Source organism: Zeugodacus cucurbitae, chromosome 4 (assembly GCF_028554725.1).
Source record: "Zeugodacus cucurbitae isolate PBARC_wt_2022May chromosome 4, idZeuCucr1.2, whole genome shotgun sequence".
Taxonomy (NCBI): domain Eukaryota; kingdom Metazoa; phylum Arthropoda; class Insecta; order Diptera; family Tephritidae; genus Zeugodacus; species Zeugodacus cucurbitae.
This window is the reverse complement of record NC_071669.1, coordinates 52,101,384-52,121,802: the sequence shown is the minus strand read 5'-3', so window position 1 is coordinate 52,121,802 and position 20,419 is coordinate 52,101,384. Positions and strand designations below refer to the sequence as shown.

The following is a 20,419-nucleotide window of genomic DNA, read 5'->3' as shown; positions in this document are numbered from 1 at the left end:
GTACCCTGTTGTAATTCGAAACATCGAGTTAAAGAAACTTGCTACACTTCCAAGTTATAACAGAATTGTCTTATAAACGTTCCTCCCGCAGACAACAGGAAAAAAATCTAAATATCATTAATAAGTATACGATTATCTTTATTAGACATGCGGTATATAGATATATAACTTTTTATTTAATAAAATATTAGCAAATTTCCAAGTGCATCTGAATACTTTCAATCTGCGTCAAATAAATGCATTTGTATACAAAAGAAACGGAAATATAATTCTATGAATTATCGTCAGTAGCATTTTAGATTTAATAATTTAAATTCTACTTTTAAGCCTCGTAGCAAATGCAGTCATAAAATCTATGAAAAACTTTATTTTTGTTTTCGATTAGGTTATGATTAATCATTTTGGATTATTATAGCTACCCATATACCTCAAGAGGTAAGGAAGTTCAGGCTATCTCGCACTTTATTCAGATAAATATGTAAGTTGTAGCAAGCTATATTTCTGCAAGCATGCAAGCGCATACAAATATTGTAATTTATTCGCGCTATACGAAAATACGCGTTATGTAGATGTGATTAATAAATATGTAAACATATTATTTATATGGAGGTTTACATAGATATTTTTATGACTAGCAATTGATATTTATTGCTGCCAAAAATTTGTTTTCAGTTGCAAGAGAAACTCAAGTAGACAATGAATATATGTATAATACTTAATTCTAAACTACCCAAGTAATTGCAGGAAATATTTCACTTTGATATTAAGAAAAGTATTTAAATTTTTAATATTATTTTTGATTAATTTTGAAACAGTGTTCTCGTAAACTCGATATAATCGAGTGCATCTTTTATAGGTTGACCAGATCGGGGTTCTGCATAAGGTTTCATACGTTGCACACAATAATCTGCCATGTCCTTGGTTAGGTTCTAAAAGAAAGAAAATTACATTAATTACACATTTACAAATATCTTTTATTAGCGTTTAAATTTCCGTATATAGAAATGCACTTACGCAGTAAAGTTCTTCCTTTGTTACGTAGGGGCGGTCGGAGGCAGTGATAGCGCGGAAAGCATTTTCAATTTCTTCGTAGGATTGCACATTTTCTGTTTCCTTTGAAATCATGAAAGCGATATATTCTTGCAACGAAACATGTCCATCGCGATTCGGATCTACTACATTGAGAATAGCTTCGAATTCTGGATCGGGTTGTCCTTCCTCAACCATGGGCAAATCATAGCCGAGAGCACGCAGACATGATTTGAATTCTTGATGATTAAGTTTACCACTTTTGTCTTTGTCAAAGTGCTTGAACATCATTGAGAATTCTTTGAGTGAATCTTCGGATACTCCAGAATGATTGCGTGCCTGTATTTGTTGTTCCAAGTTATGTTGCATGCGCATTGATAGTTGGTCAAGTTGATCCCATTGCTGTGCCAGGCCTACAGTTGAATGTTCAGTATAACGGTTGTCCAAAATCAAATGTTCTTCTAGTAACGCTCCCAATTCTTCAATTTTCTTCAAATCAACACGACGCGCACGTACTTCGGTGGCCTTGATGCGAAGTGCTTCCAATTGCTGTTCCAACGAACCAGAGCCTTCCATCATGCTTGTTCTAAATTTCAATTACGAAAAAGTATATTAATCAAGAGAAATGAAAATTTACTAATATTCTATAAATTTTTGTTTAGCTTTTAGAACTTTGTTGTTATTTGTTAAATTTGCCTGCTAATTCGTTTTAAAAGCTATTCGGAATTAAAGACTAGTTATTGCAAAAGCACAGGTAACCAAGTCTCTCTGTTGGTAAGTAATATTTTTGAAGATTTTAACACTTGGATATGTTTATAAATGCGGATTATTGTTGCAAAACATTCTAAAATATATATTTTTAACTATTATTTGGAAACTAATTAGAACAGTAAAACGGACAAAAATAAAAAGTAAACAAACAGAATGTATACTCTCGGTTTAAACTACACAAATTTTTCTATTATTCTGTTAATAGCGTCCTAAGTGTGGTGTTGAACGGGCGGAGAGTATATAAGTGAATATATGGTTAATAAAATAAAGCAATTCTCTATAAAATAAAAAAAAAAATAAAAAAATATTACGTCTCTATTATTGATATTTGCAGAAATTGTAAACGTCAAATATGAGGAATTATTGAAGCAGACAGAAGCTATTTATATGCTGTTAATAAAAAGTTAATCGCTAAGCACTTTTAAGACGCAGCTGCAATTATTAGATCAGTCATTAAATCATCAACGAATCGCAATGTAAGAAAAGTTAGAAGAACGAACACTTGATCATTATTATTGATTAAGTAAAAAAAAAACCTTTACCCTTCTCTATTATAACCCAGCATATAATATCTAAAACAAAATATAAAAGTGTATAATTTTCTCAGTAAAATTTGTGGAAAAAATATCATATTAAAAACAAATTCCATTGAGTATTAAATGAAGTGAACCTTGTTTTTGTATTTCCTTAGATATTGATATTTCAAAATAACTCTTACCTCGTTTCGGTTAGCCACGTGTGGAAAAGGTTGGCGTGTTTTGCAAATTCCTTACGCAGTTTATCATTTTCCTCTTGACGCTTCGCCTCTTTAGCCAATTCGCCATCTCGCTCCTCTATGATCTTTTGCAAGTTTCGCCAGGTCTCTTCAAGAGCTTCCATGGTGAACCATGTGTAGGGGTTAGGCCCAACATTGAAGCTCTTGATCTTTTGATCAAGCGCGGCCAGAGCTTTAAAGTCCGCCTCGGCTGACGAAAGTGACGCCTGGAATTGTGCGTGCGCATCGCGCAATGCACGTATTTCTTCGATCGAATTGCAGCGAACAGGATCAGTAAGGTCCTCTTCGGCATTTTCGAACCAAGAATTGAAGGCCGAAGCTTTCTTCGCAAATGTCAAGTAGAGTTCCTCGATTTGGCGGAACTGATCTTGCATGGCCAATAAGCGTTGTTTACGTGTCTCCGAGGCTTCGCGTAGTTTATTCCAACGTGAAATGACATCTTCATGACGTTTCAAAATTGCCGGCGATTGTGCGTGATTTGCATTAATGAGTTGATCCTTTAGAGCTGTGATATTGTGTATACCTTCTTGTTCGAATGCGTTGAGACCTGTAATATAAAAGCGAAAAAAATATAATAACACTTGTATGCTAAATATACCAATAGATAATGATAATGTTTATTTGTGTTTTTTTTGTTTTTGCTTACCAGCATCAAATGTCTCTTGCTTAGTCAATAATGTTTGAACTGTTGAAAGATCACGCCCATATTCGTCGGAGCGCACGTAATTCTCCTTATCGGCTATCCAGCTTTCGACTACATCGGCTTTCCACATGAACTGCAGATAAGCTGAATTGTCTAAAAGAGCACCCTTGCGACGAGCAGCCAATGCATTTAAGTTATCTAATTTATTACGCAATTGTTGACAACGTTGGGCAATTGAGTCACCATGATGGTTTTTAGCTTCAACCAATTCACTTCCTTGATCGCAAATTAATGAGCAGCGATCTTTATGAGCTGCAAAATCAGTTTCAAATGCGTCATGTTTCTTTAAAAGCCCTTGTACAGCAGCCATCGAATCACCGTAATCATCGACCGAGAGTAACTGTTGTTTTTCTGTTATCCAAGCTTCTTCCTCCTCCACTTGTGCCAAGAATTGTTGGTATATAAGGGATTCGTCTAATTTTTGTCCACGTGTAGCTGCCAAATTTTTAAGTTCAGCCCAAGCTTGATTTAATGCCTTTAGTCGTTGTTCAATTTCTGGTACACCTAAATTCGAAACATCCATTAATTTCTCACCCGCCTCTTGCACAGCCTGAATGGCTGGCTCATGTGATGCCAATTCGGCTTCGAGGCGTTTATGTTTCTTCTTTAGATTTTGTACACCAGTCAAATCGCGACCATAATCATCTGAGCCAACCAATAATTTCTTTTCTTTTATCCAACTTTCCTCATCGGCAATGTCGCGGAAGAATTGATGTAAAGTTAGTGCCTCATTCAAACGTGCCTGACGGTGTGCAGCCAAATTACAGATGCGTTCATAACGCTCATTAATGCTTTGACGCTTCTCTTGAATACCAGCACTGTCAAATTGTCCGCTGTCGACCAAGGAATCGGCCTGGTTGTTCATGTCCTTAATGCGGTCTTCGTGTGCCACGATATCCGCCTCTACCAACTGATGTTTCTTCATGAGGTTTTGGACTGATGCCAAATCCTTACCAGAATCCTCAGTGGTAAGCAAGCTTTCGACCTCGCCCAACCAGAAATCCAAATCCTTGACAGCAGCGATATAAGTGCGTTGTTTATTAGCTTCTTTCAATTTCAACGATTTCTCCGTTGTCTTGTGTGTCAGGTATTCCCATTGATCGGCAATTTGTGTCAAGCGCTTTTGAACAGCGTCTTCAGAACCGCTGCATTGCTTCTTATCGATCAAATTTTCACCCATTGCCAAAACACTTTGAATACGATCGGCATTTGCAGCCAATTCAGCTTCGAAGGCCTGATGTTTTTGATGTTTCGATTGAATATTAGCTGGATCTTTGTAACTTTCCTCGGTGGCAAGCTGTAATTTCTCTGCAATCCAATTCTCAATTTCATCAGCATCGCGAGAGAATTGTTGCAATGTCTGCTCATCGCCCAAACGGGAACGCTTCTCAATCAAACCCTCTTTAAGATGACGCCAACGCTCCAACACTTGCTTACGCTTGTCATCAATCAGATTGGATGCATAGTGACTTTGATTAATTAATGTATCAGCCAATACTTGTAAAGCAGCAATCTTCTCCTCATGCCCATTAATGGCCTTATCGAAATCTTCGTGTTTCTTAATTAAAGCCTCGACATTGTCGCCCTTATTATCAACATCATCTGCATTGAGGAAAGCTTCGCGTGCTGACATCCACGATTCGGCCAACTCACAATCACGCATATACAATTGCAAATCCAAATTTTGCTCCAGCTGTAGCCGACGTGCAGTCCATGCTTTCTCCAATTCTTCACGTGTTTTGCCCAGATCTTCGATTTTCTCTTTGATTTCGGGTGAAGCGAAGTGATTCGATTGTAGCAATTCACTGCCAAACTGCTCGAAAGCGGCAAATGTGCCGGCACGTGCATCGATTTCAGTACGATGTTCCTACGTGAAAAGAAAAATCAGATTTGCTTTAACTTTACTTCATTGAAATGGAAACAAAGTGAACATTAAAATTTGTAAACACCAGAAAACTGAAGGTTAAAAACACATAATATGATCACAAAATTGGATTAAAACAGAAAAATATAAACACGCTTGGCAATATATTTTAGTTAACGATTTGCGGCAGAAAAAACAACAAGTTTTAAATAATTTAACACTGTTTACTATTACTAACAGTTATTAATAATTTTTTAGTCGAAAGCTTTCAAATGAACAAAAATAACATGAAACTGGATCGATCGTTGCATTTGAGAACACTTATGCAAATAGATTGAAGCGAATTTACATTAATTATTACAACAAAGAACAATTTTTAATTAATTTTTATTCAAATAGAGTGTTAATAACATGATTGCAGAATACGGATTTCGTAAAAAACGCTGGGTTTAAAACACTAAACACATACATATATGAAACTAACGTAGTATACCGATTATAAATTATGGGCTTTTTATAAAAGTGTAAATAACAGAAGCATATTTCTCGATTTAAGAAATTGATTAAGCAATTAATATTTTAAATAGCCGATAAGAGATAGCGCAGTTTAGACCTAAGTTACTTTAATATTACATTGTGTAATATTATTACTTTTGTAAAATAAAATGATTTAATAGCAAAAAAATACCGAAAATTCTCATTTTTTCGTGTCTCTGACTTCCCCTAATCCCTTAATACTTCTCTATTTGTTATATGTATTTTGGCAATATGTTGAAATTTGAAAGTGTAATTATTTTATTAATCATATCAAATTATTTAATTGTTAATAGTATAATGTGAGGAAGAAAAATAAAAATATTAACACTTTTATAACAGCATGACACACACATCTAACAGCTATACATCTAAATTAGCACGTGTAAGCATATGTACTACTACTTCCAATCTATGAATTCATATTCATATGTAAGTGAAAACGCATATACATATATGTTGTATGTACATATGTACGTATATAGTAAGTAGTTACAGTTGATATTGTATTATTTGACAAAATTGGCTGAAGCAGCAATTCAAAAATCGTTTTTAGTAGTTTGCAATGCAATGATCAACTACCTCAGCGTTATTGTGTCCAACAATAGATTCGATTTCAGCGCGACGAGCCTAGGAATGCCGGTGTATGATTGATATATGGGTGTTTTGTTTTTTTTACAATATATTCATGCCGGTTTTTTTTTGTTAACCATCAATTATCGAAATTTTTATGTTTTTATGTAAAAGTGGCAGGTGGTGGAGGTAGTGGAAGATCCAGTAACATTTGTTTGTATGTAGGCAATGACGTAAATGAACAAACGAAGACGAAAACAAACCATAGAAAAATCGACAACAAACAAAGAAAAACATATGTTTAATTTAAATATACTAGGTATATATATAAATATTATGGTTTTACCATATAAACCAATTCGGATTTAAAGAAAATCAAAGTGATGCATATTCTTAAATGGGGACACACTTATTTTGCACTGATGCAAAAGCAACACACAAAAAAGGATACAAACAAAAAAGTCAATGATAATTTACCTGATGACGTTCGATAAGCGCTTCGGCGCCGGTTACATCATTGGCGAGCTCATCAGATGTTACAAGGCTCATCATCGAGTTGATCCAAGCGAGTAGATCGCGATAATCGCTAAGGAAGCGCTGCAAATCGTATGAGTCCAACAACTTTTCTTTGCGTAAAGTGGCTTTTGTAATGATTTGGTCCCACATCTCATTGATTTCCTTTTGTTTAGCGTAGGTTTGTTCAGCAGTGTCAGGGTGTGATTGCATCAGACGGTTTGCGGTTTCGTCTAATTGCCTTATCTTGTCACGCAACGCGGCTAAATCGCGTTCAACCCCTTCGTGTTTGCGCTGTAATGTCTGTACGCCGCGCAAGTCCTTACCCAAATCATCATTGTTGAGAGCATTTTCCTTTTCAGCAATCCAATCCTTAGTTTCATCGATATCACGATGGAAACGTTGAACTTCATGAGCAGAGCCAAGTTGGCTTGCCTTTTCGGCGGTCAATTGTTGTAGATTATTCCATTTATCGTTAAGATCTTGCATTTGAGATTGAATCTTTAATGCTGCTTCTGTTTGTCCGAGCGAAGTCAGTTGTACAGCAATTTCATTCATATTCGCCAAACGTACTTCGTTAGCCTTTAGATCGTCGTTGAAATCGTCGAATTTCTTCTGCAACACTTCCACCTCTTCGAGATCCTCACCGACAACATCAGCAATTTGTGCATGATTTTCTTTATCCTTAATCCAGTTAGCCAAATCGGCAGCTTCACGTACTAGAACGTATGCCTTTACGGTTTCGTTCAATTTATTTTGACGTTCACGAGCCAAAGCTAATAAATTATCGTATTGGGAATTGATTTGGTTCTGACGTTTAGCGATAGAGTGATTGTCCACTAGATTCTGTTGACTGGCGCTTAGACCGGCTTCAATTTTTTTGATGTAAGCAGCTGGCACGAATCCCTGACGATCGTTCACCTCTACCTTCCACCAATCTTTATTATTAGAGTTGAGTAGCGTAAGCACATCGCCTTTCTTCATTGACACCTCTCGTGGCGATTTTTCAGTGTAATCATAGAGAGCTACAACACACTCCTTGCCAGTGATGTCGACAACAGGCGTTTCTTGTTGACGACAATTTCTAGCTTGCTCCTGCAGCCCTTGAATTGTATTGCCGAATGCTTCCAAATCAGAAACTAATGCTTCATGTTTCTTCAACAATGCCTCAGCGGAGTCTTCGTCTTTGCCATAATCATTGCTAGTGGCAATTGGTTCCTTCTCACGCATCCATGACTCAGCTTCGTTGGCATCGGCAAAGTATTGATGTGCTTGTAATGAATCCTCCAGATCTTGTTTGCGTTGGTTTGATCTCTCCTTAAGATTGTTCCATTGTTCTTGCAATGCATCCAAACGTTGACGAATATCTTCACTAGCAAAAGGCTGTTCCTTTAACATATTCTCTCCAGAACTGATAACATTAAGTAAGCGGGGTTCGTGATTATTGATTTCAGCTAACACAGCCTGATGCTTTTTAATTAGGTTTTGTACGCCAATCAAGTCGCGACCACGATTGGTGGAAGCTGCAATGGGTTCCTTTTCGCGGATCCAAGCTGCTTCGTCTTCTAAATCACGGAACAATTGCTGTACTTGCAAAGAGTCGAGTAAATGTTGCTTGCGTTCACCCATTGGGGCAGCTAGTGCGGCATAGCGCTCGGACAAATTGGCTTCCTTGTTACGGATATTGTCGGCATCGAAATGACCAGACTCGATGAATTTATTAGCTGCTACTTTAATGCTTTCAATACGATCTTGATGAGCCATGACATCTGCTTCGAGAAGGGCGTGTTTTTTCTGCAAATTTTGCACCGATGTCAAATCTTTGCCATGATCCTCAGACAACAATTGGCCCTCGATTTCACTCAACCACAGTTCAATGTCTTCAATGGTACGATTGAATTGTTGCTGTTGACAGGCCTCATGCAACTTGCAGCCCTTCTTATCCGAAGCTTGGACTAGTGTTTCCCATAATACAACGATTTCCTGCATGCGCGTATTAATTTGATCGGATGCATAATGCTCCTTTTCGATCAATTCGGTACCCACAGTTGTTATGTCCTCAATTCGCGATTTGTTAGCATTCAGTTCATGTTCAAAGTTTTGATGTTTCTGCATTTTTCCATTTAAATTGGTTGGATCCAAATAGCTGTCGTCAGTGGCGAATTTTAGTTTCTCACTAATCCAACCTTTGGTTTCATCACAGTCCCGTTCGAATTGTTGATAACGATTGGAATCCTCCAACAATTGACGACGACGTGCTGATTTCTCTTGCAATGCCGAACGGCGGGCAAGCAGCATTTGACGGCGCTGTGCTACATCGTCGGCCGCATAATGTTGTCCGTCAATCAGTTTAGTAGCGAATATATCAAGTGCTTTGATTTTTTCCTCCTGAGCAGCGAGACTCTTCTCAAAGTCTTCGTGCTTTTTAATCAAAGCCTCTACAGAGTCCAACGAATCGCCGAGATCTTCATTAGCTAGGAAAGCCTCTTGCTTAGCCATCCAAGTATCTGCTTGTTCAGTATCACGGTAGAACAGCTGCAAATCCATGCATTGCTCGTATAAGATGCGACGATCTTCCCACAAAGACAACAAAGAGCTTTTATCATTTTCGAGTGCAGCTAGTTTTTCTTGAATTTCAGCTGCAGCATAGTGTTCACGTTCCAATAGTTTACGTCCCGATTCGGTAGTTAATTTGAAACTGTCTTCACGTGCATCAATTTCTCCCTTGTGTTCTTGATGACGTTCCAATAGTGCTTCTGCGCCGGCAACATCTTTAGCCAATTCATCAGCGGAAATGATGGCTTTCATGCCGTTTATCCAAGATACCAAATCCCGGAAGTCAGCTAGAAAACGATGTAAAAAGTAGGATTCATCCAATTTCTGTTTGCGTTCACGTGCTTTTGCCGTCAAGCTCTGCCAGTAGTTGGCAATTTCGGCTTGCTTTTCACGAATTTGATCACTATGATCGGCATGAATGGAGCATAGACGCAACGCTTCAGCTCCCAAAGTGGACACTTTATCCTCCAATGCAGCCAGATCACGTTCGACACCTTCGTGTTTACGCTGCAAAGCCTGTACGCTGGCCAAATCACGGCCATAGTCATCTGATGACAGCACAACATCCTTTTCTGCGATCCAAGCCACAGTTTCATCAGCATCACGATTGAAACGTTGAATTTCATGTGCTCCAAAGAGTTTCTCCTGGCGCACAATTGCCAATTGTTTAAGCCTCTGCCAGGCTTCGTTCAACTCTTCCTTGCGTTTAGTTATTGTTTCGCGTTCTGGATGACCATCTTGAACTAAATTGTCCGCCAATTGATTCACTTCATTGACACGATACTCTTGTGAAGCCATATCTTTTTGGAACTCATCGAATTTGCGTTGTAACACCTCAACATGCTCCAAATCTTGACCAAACTCATCGGCTGTAACGAATGCCTCCTTATCTTTAATCCAGAACATTACTTCTTCACATTGGCGCAAAAATTGTACCAATACAAGTGCCTGCTGCAATTTTTGACCCTTCTCGGCTAGGCGACTCAAAAGTAATTCCCACAAACGATGCAATTCGTCCAAACGACGCAAAATCGTTTCGGAAGCAAAGTGCTGTTGATTGATCATCTCTTGACCAGTGTTGTCAAGTGAGACAATGGCATTGCTATGTGCCGACACTTCCGCCTCGAAGGCTTGATGTTTTTGTATTTTCGCCTGCAAGTTTGTCGGATCACGATAGCTCTCTTCACTTGCAGCTTGTAATTTTTCATGAATCCATGATTCCAATTCATCGGCATCGCGCTTAAAGTATTGAAAGCGGCGTGAATCCTCTAACTTTTCACGCTTTTGACGGGTCTCAATCTTAAATTCATTATACCGCGATAGAACCTGTTCTCGACGCTCCTGTATATCCTCGACAGTTTCTAGAATTTTCACCTCTTTAGGCGTAAAATTCTCCATCTTGCTCGTATGCTCGTTTCGTTCGTTACTTTTGGTAATGCGTTTATATTTTTAGTTGTCGATTTTGTAAAATTTCTAAAAAAAAAGAAACAAAAAAATGTGCTCAAATGGGTGTGATATTTAGAAATTAAGTATAATTTATTTAGCTGTAGACTATTTCGATTGATGATGTCATCGGTTCATCCACTTAAGCGGTTGTATGATTTGTAGCTACCTTAGTTTGTTGTCGTTTGCTCTTATTTCCTTTAATTAAATTAATACTGCTTAGTGCGTTTTGTAATGCGAGCTGCCAGCCACCACTTGACTTGTCTCAGAGCCTCTTCTTTCTGTACCTACAACAAATAGAAACATTTCATTAAGTTTTGTTGTTATTGTGCATGCTTTAATTATTTTAATTAAAAAGGCGTTATTATATAATAATCTACGATATGTATTCCAACATATCATTGTATGTGCATATACATATCATTTGTATAAATATGTATGTATGATGAGAACTCAGTGAGTCAGACCTTCAAAAATTCAATTATGTCAACTGTTTATAAAATGTTGGTCGCTTCGCTTGCTACACACTACTAACGCACTCGCAAATCGTATCTGTACTCACAACTGTCGACGGCGACATGAAATTGATATTAAATTAATATACTTAACCCTATAGCTATTCATTTAAGCGACATTTTTCATTTCAGTAAAAAATAAGACTACGAAATAAAGGAAGTTTTTATATCAAAATAGCATTGACCTTGAATTTATTTATTTATTTGTTTTTTTTTTTTTGTTGTTGTGAAGTTTATGTAATGCATTGCGGTTTACTTTTTATTATTATAACAAACTGATTTATTAAAAATAAATTGAAAAGATTTATATATGTATATTCCATGCTTGCACAATTTTGAAGATACCGAAAATTGTTTCATGATGCCTGAATGTTTTTTTTTTCATCAAATATAGTCATTGCCTGTTCTCTCAGCTTCACCATGGTTTGAGTATAACAACAAATATCAATACAATTTTAAAATGTGGACTCTTGAAGGGTTAAAGATAGAAGTTAGAGATTATGATATGTACTAAGTTCAGATTGTGTACAATTGTATAAATGTGTATTATCACCTGCTAAAACATATGATAAACACTCAATTTATATAATACAAATATATACATATGTTTGTACATAGAGTGAGCAAGCTTTAAATTAACAGGCGAACGTTTAGAGGAATAATAACCAAATACCTAAGTAAAGCTAGTAGAAAAAATATATATGATTCAGCTTCAATAAATCTGCAATATTGAAATCCGGCGAAAAAACTATATTTCATTCGGAATTCATAAGATTGTCCGCAGCCAAAGCATTTGTAACAAATAATAGAAGAACAAACTCTACGAAACGCATACACTTCCTTCTAACTTTCACTTTTGTTTTCTACATAGACAACACTCAAGTGATTATTTCCACAGTTTAAAAGGCAAATAAAATGAAAATCAAAATTTCAACAGCACTGCTCATACCACTTTCATGTGCTTTATACTCAATAGAATTCTCCAAATATTATTTGTAGAAATTTGGGTAGTAACCGCAGTAATAAAATCAGTAAAAGCAATAAAAATATGAAAACAAATTAGTTTATTTACAATTAATTAAACGAATTCAAATCAATTAAAACGACATCTTTTTAAGCCCAGCTCAATTTATACTCGCTTATCTGTTTCGGTTAGTCTTTTTTATGGATACGACATTTTTGTCTTCTAAGTGTTCCTTTTAATACACTCATATATGTGATTCATAAAATTTATATTATAAAATCTAAACACTTTTTAAAAGTTTTCACTTTTGGATTAAAACCAATTGCTTTCTATATAACGGTTAACGCTCACAACCTCAGTTTTTCGAGTTCTCAATATATAGTTTAAGCACTCACAAAGTACCTCGTAAAATACGGTGACTCTGTGCAAGAAATGGTTGAAATCGGTCCGGATCCACCTACAACAGTATACCGATTATTAGTATAACCGTCTGGCCCATTAATTTACTTTACTTATACTGGCGATATTGAACAAAACCGTATGAACGAAAATACTAATGAACCAATGCTTACTTACACCTCTACAACAACTTTTGCAAAACCTGCAATCTATCGAATATTTTTCTTCATTCGTCAGCAACGCAGTCATATCTTATCTCAACATAAAAGCACTTGAGAATTTACTAAGCATTTGATAAGTTATTTTATACCCAACTTGATATTTTACTGCGATTTTACTGAAAATAATTATTACTATGAAGAAAATGAAATTTTTTTTTTTAATAAGATTATACTTATTTGTATAAATTTATATTTTTTGCCAAATTTTTTACATTTTTTTATAATAATATACTTCAATACTTATAAATCGTTTATCTTTTATGATTTTTGGGGATCTTACTGAATGTAGCATAATTATTAAGATGACGGTCTAGGTAAAAAGAAAAGAGAACCGGAATTATTACCGGCCTGTCGCTTCGATAATTTCCACAAAACGACATTTTAGTGTGATATATGCACCTACAACAACAATAACAAAATCCATTTTGAAAAGTATCGCCGAAATGCACCGATGTTCAAATTTTGATTATTGTTTTCGTTTTTTTAATTTTAAACTTTCGACCGAAGATGGATGTGGATGCTGAATGGACGATTTCTTCAAAATTATCTAAAAAACGCTCGGCATCAAACATATAAATAGCTTATCTAGTTGCAAAAACAAAACACGGCAGCGCTTAGCTTAACAAACATAGTATTGTAATTTATTTTGTCATAAATTAAAATCACACAAATTAACACTTTAGTCTATTAAAATTCATTGAGGCAAGCGGTTTCATAATTATATTATTGAAAATCTAAATTATCAACGTCTCTTGAGAGATCGGCCAATACTTCCATAAATAAATGGGATTTGGCTTCGTCTTCACTACTCTCGCTGCCATTAGCGATAACTGGACGTTGCGTTCTTCTTATTTTGACGGTCTCATCAGCGATTCGTTGTAGTGTTTTCGAGATTTCATTTAACACATTGATGGGCCAATTCTCTTTGAAAATTGGTACAAACAATACATTGACTTTGTCTATGCTAAGTACTTGTTGTGTAATCATATAAACTAGCAAGTCTTTTAGTTTGCCATATAAAACACTATTATCGCCCAGAGCTTCGATAAATGCCACCGTAATCAGTCCATCATAAATACAAGGAGTCCTACTAATATCTGTCGAACTAGAACTGTTGCTTTCCTCATCACTGCCATTATGCTCAGCTGGTGCGTTAGTTTTGTTCATATTTTTTCTATTACACTCTGCCGTATTTGTAAGCGCAATGAATTTTGGATGCAACAAAATTGCACATGCAGATTGCATTAATTCAATTGTAACACATGAAGGTCTATGAATTATTAGCTGTTGCATAATTTGTAGCACACCGTTACCGATCAGACGATAAAAAATTGTTGGCAATGTATTCACAAATGCTGCGGGTATTCTCTGCAGAAATCCTACAATTTCTTCCGATCCTGGCATAAGTAGCTCTGGCCGTAGCGATGTGCAATGAAGGCAGTACTGCAGTTCGTCAAGTAAATCAGATACGCTTGGCTTGAGCTGTACTATTTTTAACTCGGATATAGATGATGATTGTTGTTCCTTTCTATTGGCTTTGCATATTTTTTGCGTGATTTCATTGAGATCACCACAATAGAAGCTTGTTGGCTGCACATTATCGAGAAACCACTGTTTAATACGTTTCATCGCATTTTGTTGTATCAATTGTGAGTAGGTTTTTTGTACTATGGGCGTTGTCTCCGCCGGTAGCAGTGCGGCTAGCGCAATTGCAATGCGTTCATCTAACTGTTTGGGTATATTAGATTCCCATTGGCGGTGTACATCCTCATAGGCATTACCGTAGACTGTAGATACTATTTTGAATACCTCATCTACATTAGATGAAGTGATCTCGTTTACACGCTTATCAGCTGTAGCTTTTGTAGGCAGTATATATTTGTGTTGTCCATCCTTAACAACTGTCTTATACACACGTTCAGTGACAAATTCTATAAGACGGCGCATGGATGGATTCTGTGAATGCAGAAATGCGTCAATAAGTTTATTCTGTTGCGCTCGTTGTGGATTCATGGCATGCGTATTTGTGTTGCAGGCAATGTGTGATGGCGAATTGATAGTGGTGGATTGGGTTTCGGCAATACGCGTCGTTATATGGCGATATCGACCAGTGCGTGATGCTAATTTTGCTGTTGCATATTTACTTGGCATTATGGCTACGCGAAATTCGGCCAAAAATGGACAGGCCACGGAAAGTAGAGATTCAAGTATAGGACTAAGTGTGAGTTCTGCACTTATGTTATGCGCACTTGTAGCGGAAACATGTTTGTTGCCAACAGCATTGTTGCTTACATACGTGCCACCTAATATTTGCACAATTAATTCTTGTGGATCGGCATGCTCTTTGGGTGTTTCAGTTTGCGCTCTAGTTTTAACATTTGCAGTTGCTTGTGACGTTCTGTATCGAAAATAATGTTCTGCTATGAATGGCTTTGTATCGAAAAGCCAACCCATACAGCAACGTAGAATGAATATAGATGTTGGCGTCAACGAACTGACTGTTGTATTGAAGCCGATCGTGGTATATAAGGCAAATAGCAACTGAGTAGTTTCGACAAAGTCTGACAATTGTAGCGTTACATTATCCAACATTGCCAGATATTGTACCAACCATGGTAATGTTATAAGCATTTTATTATATTTAATTGCCTCTAACAAGTGTTGAGATACATTGAAGTGTGGTTTAAACAGACTGCGTAACAATAGCTGCTTCTTTTCAATGCTCCCAGATATGTTTGTCGTGTGTAAGTTCTGACTATATGGATATGCGGTCACAAAGCCAAGAAATTTCGCTAATATGATCATAGATGCTAGTGTTTCGGCACGCACTATAAATTCACTGCTCTCCGCCTTATCATTGTCGGTTTCCAGCTCGTCCGCAACTCTGTTGTCACTCAATAAATTCGTTTGTTCAAATGTAGAATTGTTTAGTGTAATTAATTGAAAATATAACGCCATTTTTAACTGTTCAACAAATGGTATAGATCTTGCTTCGGCAATGAAGTCACGAAAGAACGCTTGATTACGTGGAAACTGATAATCGACGCTAAAATTACTAGGTGCGACTAGCCGCTGCGCTAGTTTACTGAACTTTTCGGCATCGACATCTAGACCAATGTCTTCGGGTGACGTTGCATCACTTGCTGATATCAGCAGTTGCGAGACGAACAATTTAGCAAAATGTGACATGTTAATTGGATTTTCCGACTGTTTGAAAATTTCCCGAATTCTCGGCGCCAACTCTAGTGTGCTATTCCAATTGGGATTTAAATGATGAGTTTCCCAATGTTTAAGCACTTTGTAGAAAAGGTCCCGTTGCGTTTTGAAGGCGCCAAATTCATTATTCGAAGTGAAATGTTGTCTCGAATCTTTGTCTTCCTGATAATAAACGCTTTTAAACGGGCGTTCGATTGTGGTGGAGTTTTCAAATGTTTGCGATTTCTCTAGGAGTAAGTTTTGTTTACGCTGATAAATAGTTTCCAAGTATGATTTCAAATCCGTATCAAGGCAGTGAATGCGTTCGTTGTGCAGGACTACACCTAAACTTTTTATATCGAGATGTGCAAACAAGTGTCGCTGACGTCTAATTACACATAGTGAAAAATAAATGCAATTTGTTATGTTACTGAGCATTTGCATGCCTATCGTTTGTTCTTCAATTGGATTTGTTTTAATATTTGCGGTTTCATTAGTAACAAATTCAAGGGTATCTAACGTTGTCTCTTGTGTATTTAATAAATTCAACACAAACGCCATCTCACTTAGAATGTTGGTTACAAAATTTAAGTCCATTAAAACTACATATATGTCTGCTAGACGTTGTATATAAGCGTGATTTTTTATTTTATCTAGTTCTACTGTTGACGGTTGCACTTTAAGTATAGCTTTCGTTGTTTCATTTTCCACATTCAACGTGACATCCCTTAGCTTCCGCTTAATCATTTCACGTAAATTTTTCTCTTCTTCACCCATCGAAACGGGTTCCATTTCTTTGCTTATTTCAAAAGCATTTAGTTTCAGCGATTTTCTAGCAGCCATAATACTGCACTTATTTTTATCTTCAATTTCAGCATTGGATAGTTTAAGTATATTGTTTTCATTGCTGAATGAACTGTTGCAGCCAAAAGCTTTTAGTTCGCCCGCAGCACCTACAACTGACCGATTACTTATTGTTGTTGGAACAACGCGTTTTTTGGGTTTACTATTTGTTGGGGTCTCACTACATGACGTTATGGCAGTATGTTGAGTTTGTGTAGATGTAACTTTTTTTCGATTCGAACGGTTGCTGTTTTGTACCATAAAGTCGCCAAGGCAAAAGCTGGAGGCAGCGTTGCTGTTGCGTACTGACTTCTCAGTACTATGAGGCGTTACCTGCAGCAATGAGCTATTCCCCGAACGGCGGTTGCTGTTCTGACCCCGGCGAATAGGCGTAGAGGCGTCACTTTTATAAGTACTTGATAAGCTTCGTTCCATCGATTGTGCTGGTGTAAGATGACCTCGAAAATTGTTTGAGAAGTCCGTAACTAGATTGCTTTCGAAATAACCTCTAGTTTTACTTGCTTGCTCCGGTGTAGATGCAAAATTTGGAGTGGTTGGCGCGGAAGTCTGTGGGTATAATGACACTCGTCTGGATGTATTGCTGGTTCCAACATTTCTTTCGTACCCATCGTTCTCGTTATTTCTGGTTATCAATGTATTTGTTTTTACAGGAGTTTGGCAACTTTGCTCAATTTCATTCGTTCGCAAATACTTTTCAGTTTGTTGACGCATAGCATTCAAAAAATATATTGCAAAATTGTCCAACTTTTCACAAGTATCAGAGTTTGTCTCGTCGAATTGCTGAAGGAACCATTGCCGAAAATGGTGCATGGAAATGGTGTCATCATTAGAAGTTTGTATTGGCACATTAGCATATAGCAGCTGTTTCAATTTTATTTCCGACGAAGCCATTGCTAAACCCTTTTTTACTTTTCTAATATCTAATATGTTTTGCTTAGATAATCGTTGAATCTACACACTGCTCATTATGCCTCTTTTTATTGTGTTAAATATTTCGTAATATTTAATTTGTTTATCTGAAATGGAATATGTCAGAGAAAAAGAGGACGATATTTCAGGATGGAAGTGGTATGAGCTTGTCGTCAGACTTATTGGAAAGATCTAAATTGCATGCACACGTTTATTATTGTAATATATAGTAAACATGTTTTTGCAATATTTGTACTTCTTAATAAATAGCTATGTATAATTATCTACAATCCTACAGCTAATGTTTTGTTTTCATATGTTAGGTGTTGACAGTACGAAAGAGTTAGTTATTATTTGCGATAAATGGTATTGTTATTGCAGATTTTTTTATTCAATACGGGAGAGCGATTTCAATTTAAACATTACCTAAGAGTACTATACTTTCAACAGACATCAAATCTATGACATGTTTTAGTTTATTTCAAAGTCAGTTAATATAATTTCTAATCGTCGATGGACAATGAGCCGATTTCTCTTAAAACAACATTATTTTTCAATGTCTAAATATTACTTTTAGTGGCTGAACACATTGAACTATATTACAAGTTCAAAATAACTGGATAATCCAATTGAAATGCAGTGGCACCTATTTTAACTAGTGCATACATCATAGTACATAATTCTATGAAAATACCACATAAAACAAATTTTTAATTGTCTTTAGGATAAGGTTAGGAAATTTAAGATTATGTTACGTATTTTTAAATTTTAACTAATTATTTAATTATTTTAACTATTATTCCATTACATACTCGAAGTCCAGTTGCATGTATGTACGTATATGTATATATTAAATGACAAAAAAATCTAAAAACAAAACAGTAAAAATAATGTGAATATGCAACCTCAAATGGAAATTAGTACACTGTCATATTTGACCGGACTATAGATACATACATACATATATACATTGAATGAATACTCAGCACTCTACTACTGACAACAGAACAAGAAGCACTCACACAAATTCTATAGAGTCAATTGACTCAGAATTGAGCAAAAATAGAGAAATGACGTAATACAGCATAAACACAAATATTTGGATTTGAAACTGACTTTGTATAAATGTTAGGCACAGCAAACAGAGTTTGTTCATTATGGGTACGTTGGAACATAGTCTCGTTACCGGTAACGAATGTTGAGAAGGTAAATAATAAGCAAAGTATGGAGGAAAACAATAGTATATAAGTAAATACATATGAAGCAAAAGACAAACTAAATTAAAAGATAAGTAGCGCATGCTATTTGAGTCATCGTTAAGTTATGAAGGACGAGCAGACTAAATGTATAATTTGACAGCTTAAATTATTTATTACTGTTGATTTCATTACGAGTTGACGTAATACAGTTTTAGGGATTTAAGGATAGTACCCTTTTCTACGATTTATTGATGATGATACAGGTTGTAAGACAATACAATTACTTATAATGCCTATGTATTCACATATATAAAATATATATTTTGTGTTAATCAAGATATGATCAAATAGAAAGTAAAAAACGACAATTGCAGTAAGATTACACTAGGTTATTTATATATTTCTTTATCCCCACTTATCCCCCTACATAGACTGTATCCAGTAAATATTCGGAAAATATACATAAACTTAATCAATATGTATTTATCCTAAAAATATGCAACAGTCTGCTCCCATATTATTGTTTCTAAGTGCAAATTTAGAAATGTTTTACTTTCAATTATATCCTTTGGTCACACCCTTTATTTAACTAGGTATTGTACGAGTATATGTTGATTTTGTGTTTGGTTTATAAACTCAATCGTTTTACACGATATTTAGGCTTATATATGCTTTGGTTATTAAGAAAACTGTTCTTTCGGCAATAATAATTTATAGCAATTGTTTAATTTTCACCACACACAACACACGAACACAACTCCCAAATCACTTTCCAAAAACAAAATTGCCGTCTGCTGTGCACATCACGAAGCAAGCAGCACGATGACGTCGCTCACATCGGCAATGCTCTTAGTGAACGATTTCTCCCCTAAATACTTTTCTTTTTGAGACTTTTTTCATTTAAAAATTTCGGATACAGAAATTTTCGTTGGCTTACCAAATATTAAACTACAAAACACAACTATATGTTAACAATACTTGCTATTTGATTATTCTATCAAATATTTTCTTTTCTAAATATCGATTAGTTTCGCTACAAAATTTATTTTTCCCATAATGGGTGTGGCGGATGCTTTGCTGACCCACAATTTTTCTTCACAAAATACTCAACTAATCTTACTATAAACTTCATAAAATTTTATGAAATTTCAATCTAACTTACACGAATAAATTCGTAGTCACGATTTACACAGTATCCTTTAGTTTTAAACAGGATAGCCTCTTTTTTAATAATTTAATCAAAGCGCACAATACACCAACTTTCGTATGTTTTAAGAGCACTTTACAAAATGGCAACGAATAAATTCAATATTCGTTGAGAACGTCGTTTGACACTTCCTGCTCTGCTTTGTGCGTATTCTCTAGTGTTGGAAAGCATTTAAGTAAGCTTTT

At 35.9% G+C, this 20,419-nt stretch overlaps 2 protein-coding genes across 8 annotated transcripts; both read right to left on the bottom strand.

Annotated features, from left to right (window-relative positions):
* Nucleotides 1-112: 112 nt before the first annotated feature.
* On the bottom strand, nt 113-20,382 carry LOC105210387 (spectrin alpha chain). 7 transcript variants are annotated; one of them, XM_011181301.3, is made up of 9 exons: nt 20,190-20,382; nt 10,931-11,048; nt 6,727-10,791; nt 6,259-6,306; nt 3,222-5,145; nt 2,519-3,122; nt 2,343-2,372; nt 1,015-1,615; nt 113-929 (listed from the first exon to the last, which is right to left on the bottom strand). In XM_011181301.3, exons 3-9 carry the CDS (start codon nt 10,714-10,716, stop codon nt 801-803), a joined length of 7,326 nt encoding a protein of 2,441 aa, XP_011179603.1. In that variant the 5' UTR covers nt 10,717-10,791; nt 10,931-11,048; nt 20,190-20,382; the 3' UTR covers nt 113-800. The 7 variants fall into 7 exon arrangements, with proteins under 7 accessions (XP_011179603.1, XP_028894962.1, XP_028894963.1 ...); XM_029039129.2 differs by having other exon boundaries at nt 10,931-11,042; XM_029039130.2 differs by lacking the exon at nt 20,190-20,382 and adding an exon at nt 12,643-12,790.
* Nucleotides 13,584-17,810, bottom strand: LOC105210506 (protein disks lost). Its single transcript, XM_011181516.1, has one exon. The coding sequence runs from the start codon at nt 17,808-17,810 to the stop codon at nt 13,584-13,586; it is 4,227 nt and encodes a 1,408-aa protein (XP_011179818.1).
* Nucleotides 20,383-20,419: the final 37 nt, after the last annotated feature.

Bases quoted from the DNA above. Each gene is read 5' to 3' on its own strand.
- LOC105210387 (XM_011181301.3), bottom strand. From the start codon at position 10,716: ATGGAGAATTTTACGCCTAAAGAGGTGAAAATTCTAGAAACTGTCGAG. The intron at 3,123-3,221 runs GTAAGCAAAAAC...TTTATATTACAG, and splicing joins GCAAGAGACATTTGATGCTG to GTCTCAACGCATTCGAACAA. The intron at 930-1,014 runs GTAAGTGCATTT...TCTTTCTTTTAG, and splicing joins CAAAGGAAGAACTTTACTGC to AACCTAACCAAGGACATGGC.
- LOC105210506 (XM_011181516.1), bottom strand. From the start codon at position 17,810: ATGGCTTCGTCGGAAATAAAATTGAAACAGCTGCTATATGCTAATGTG.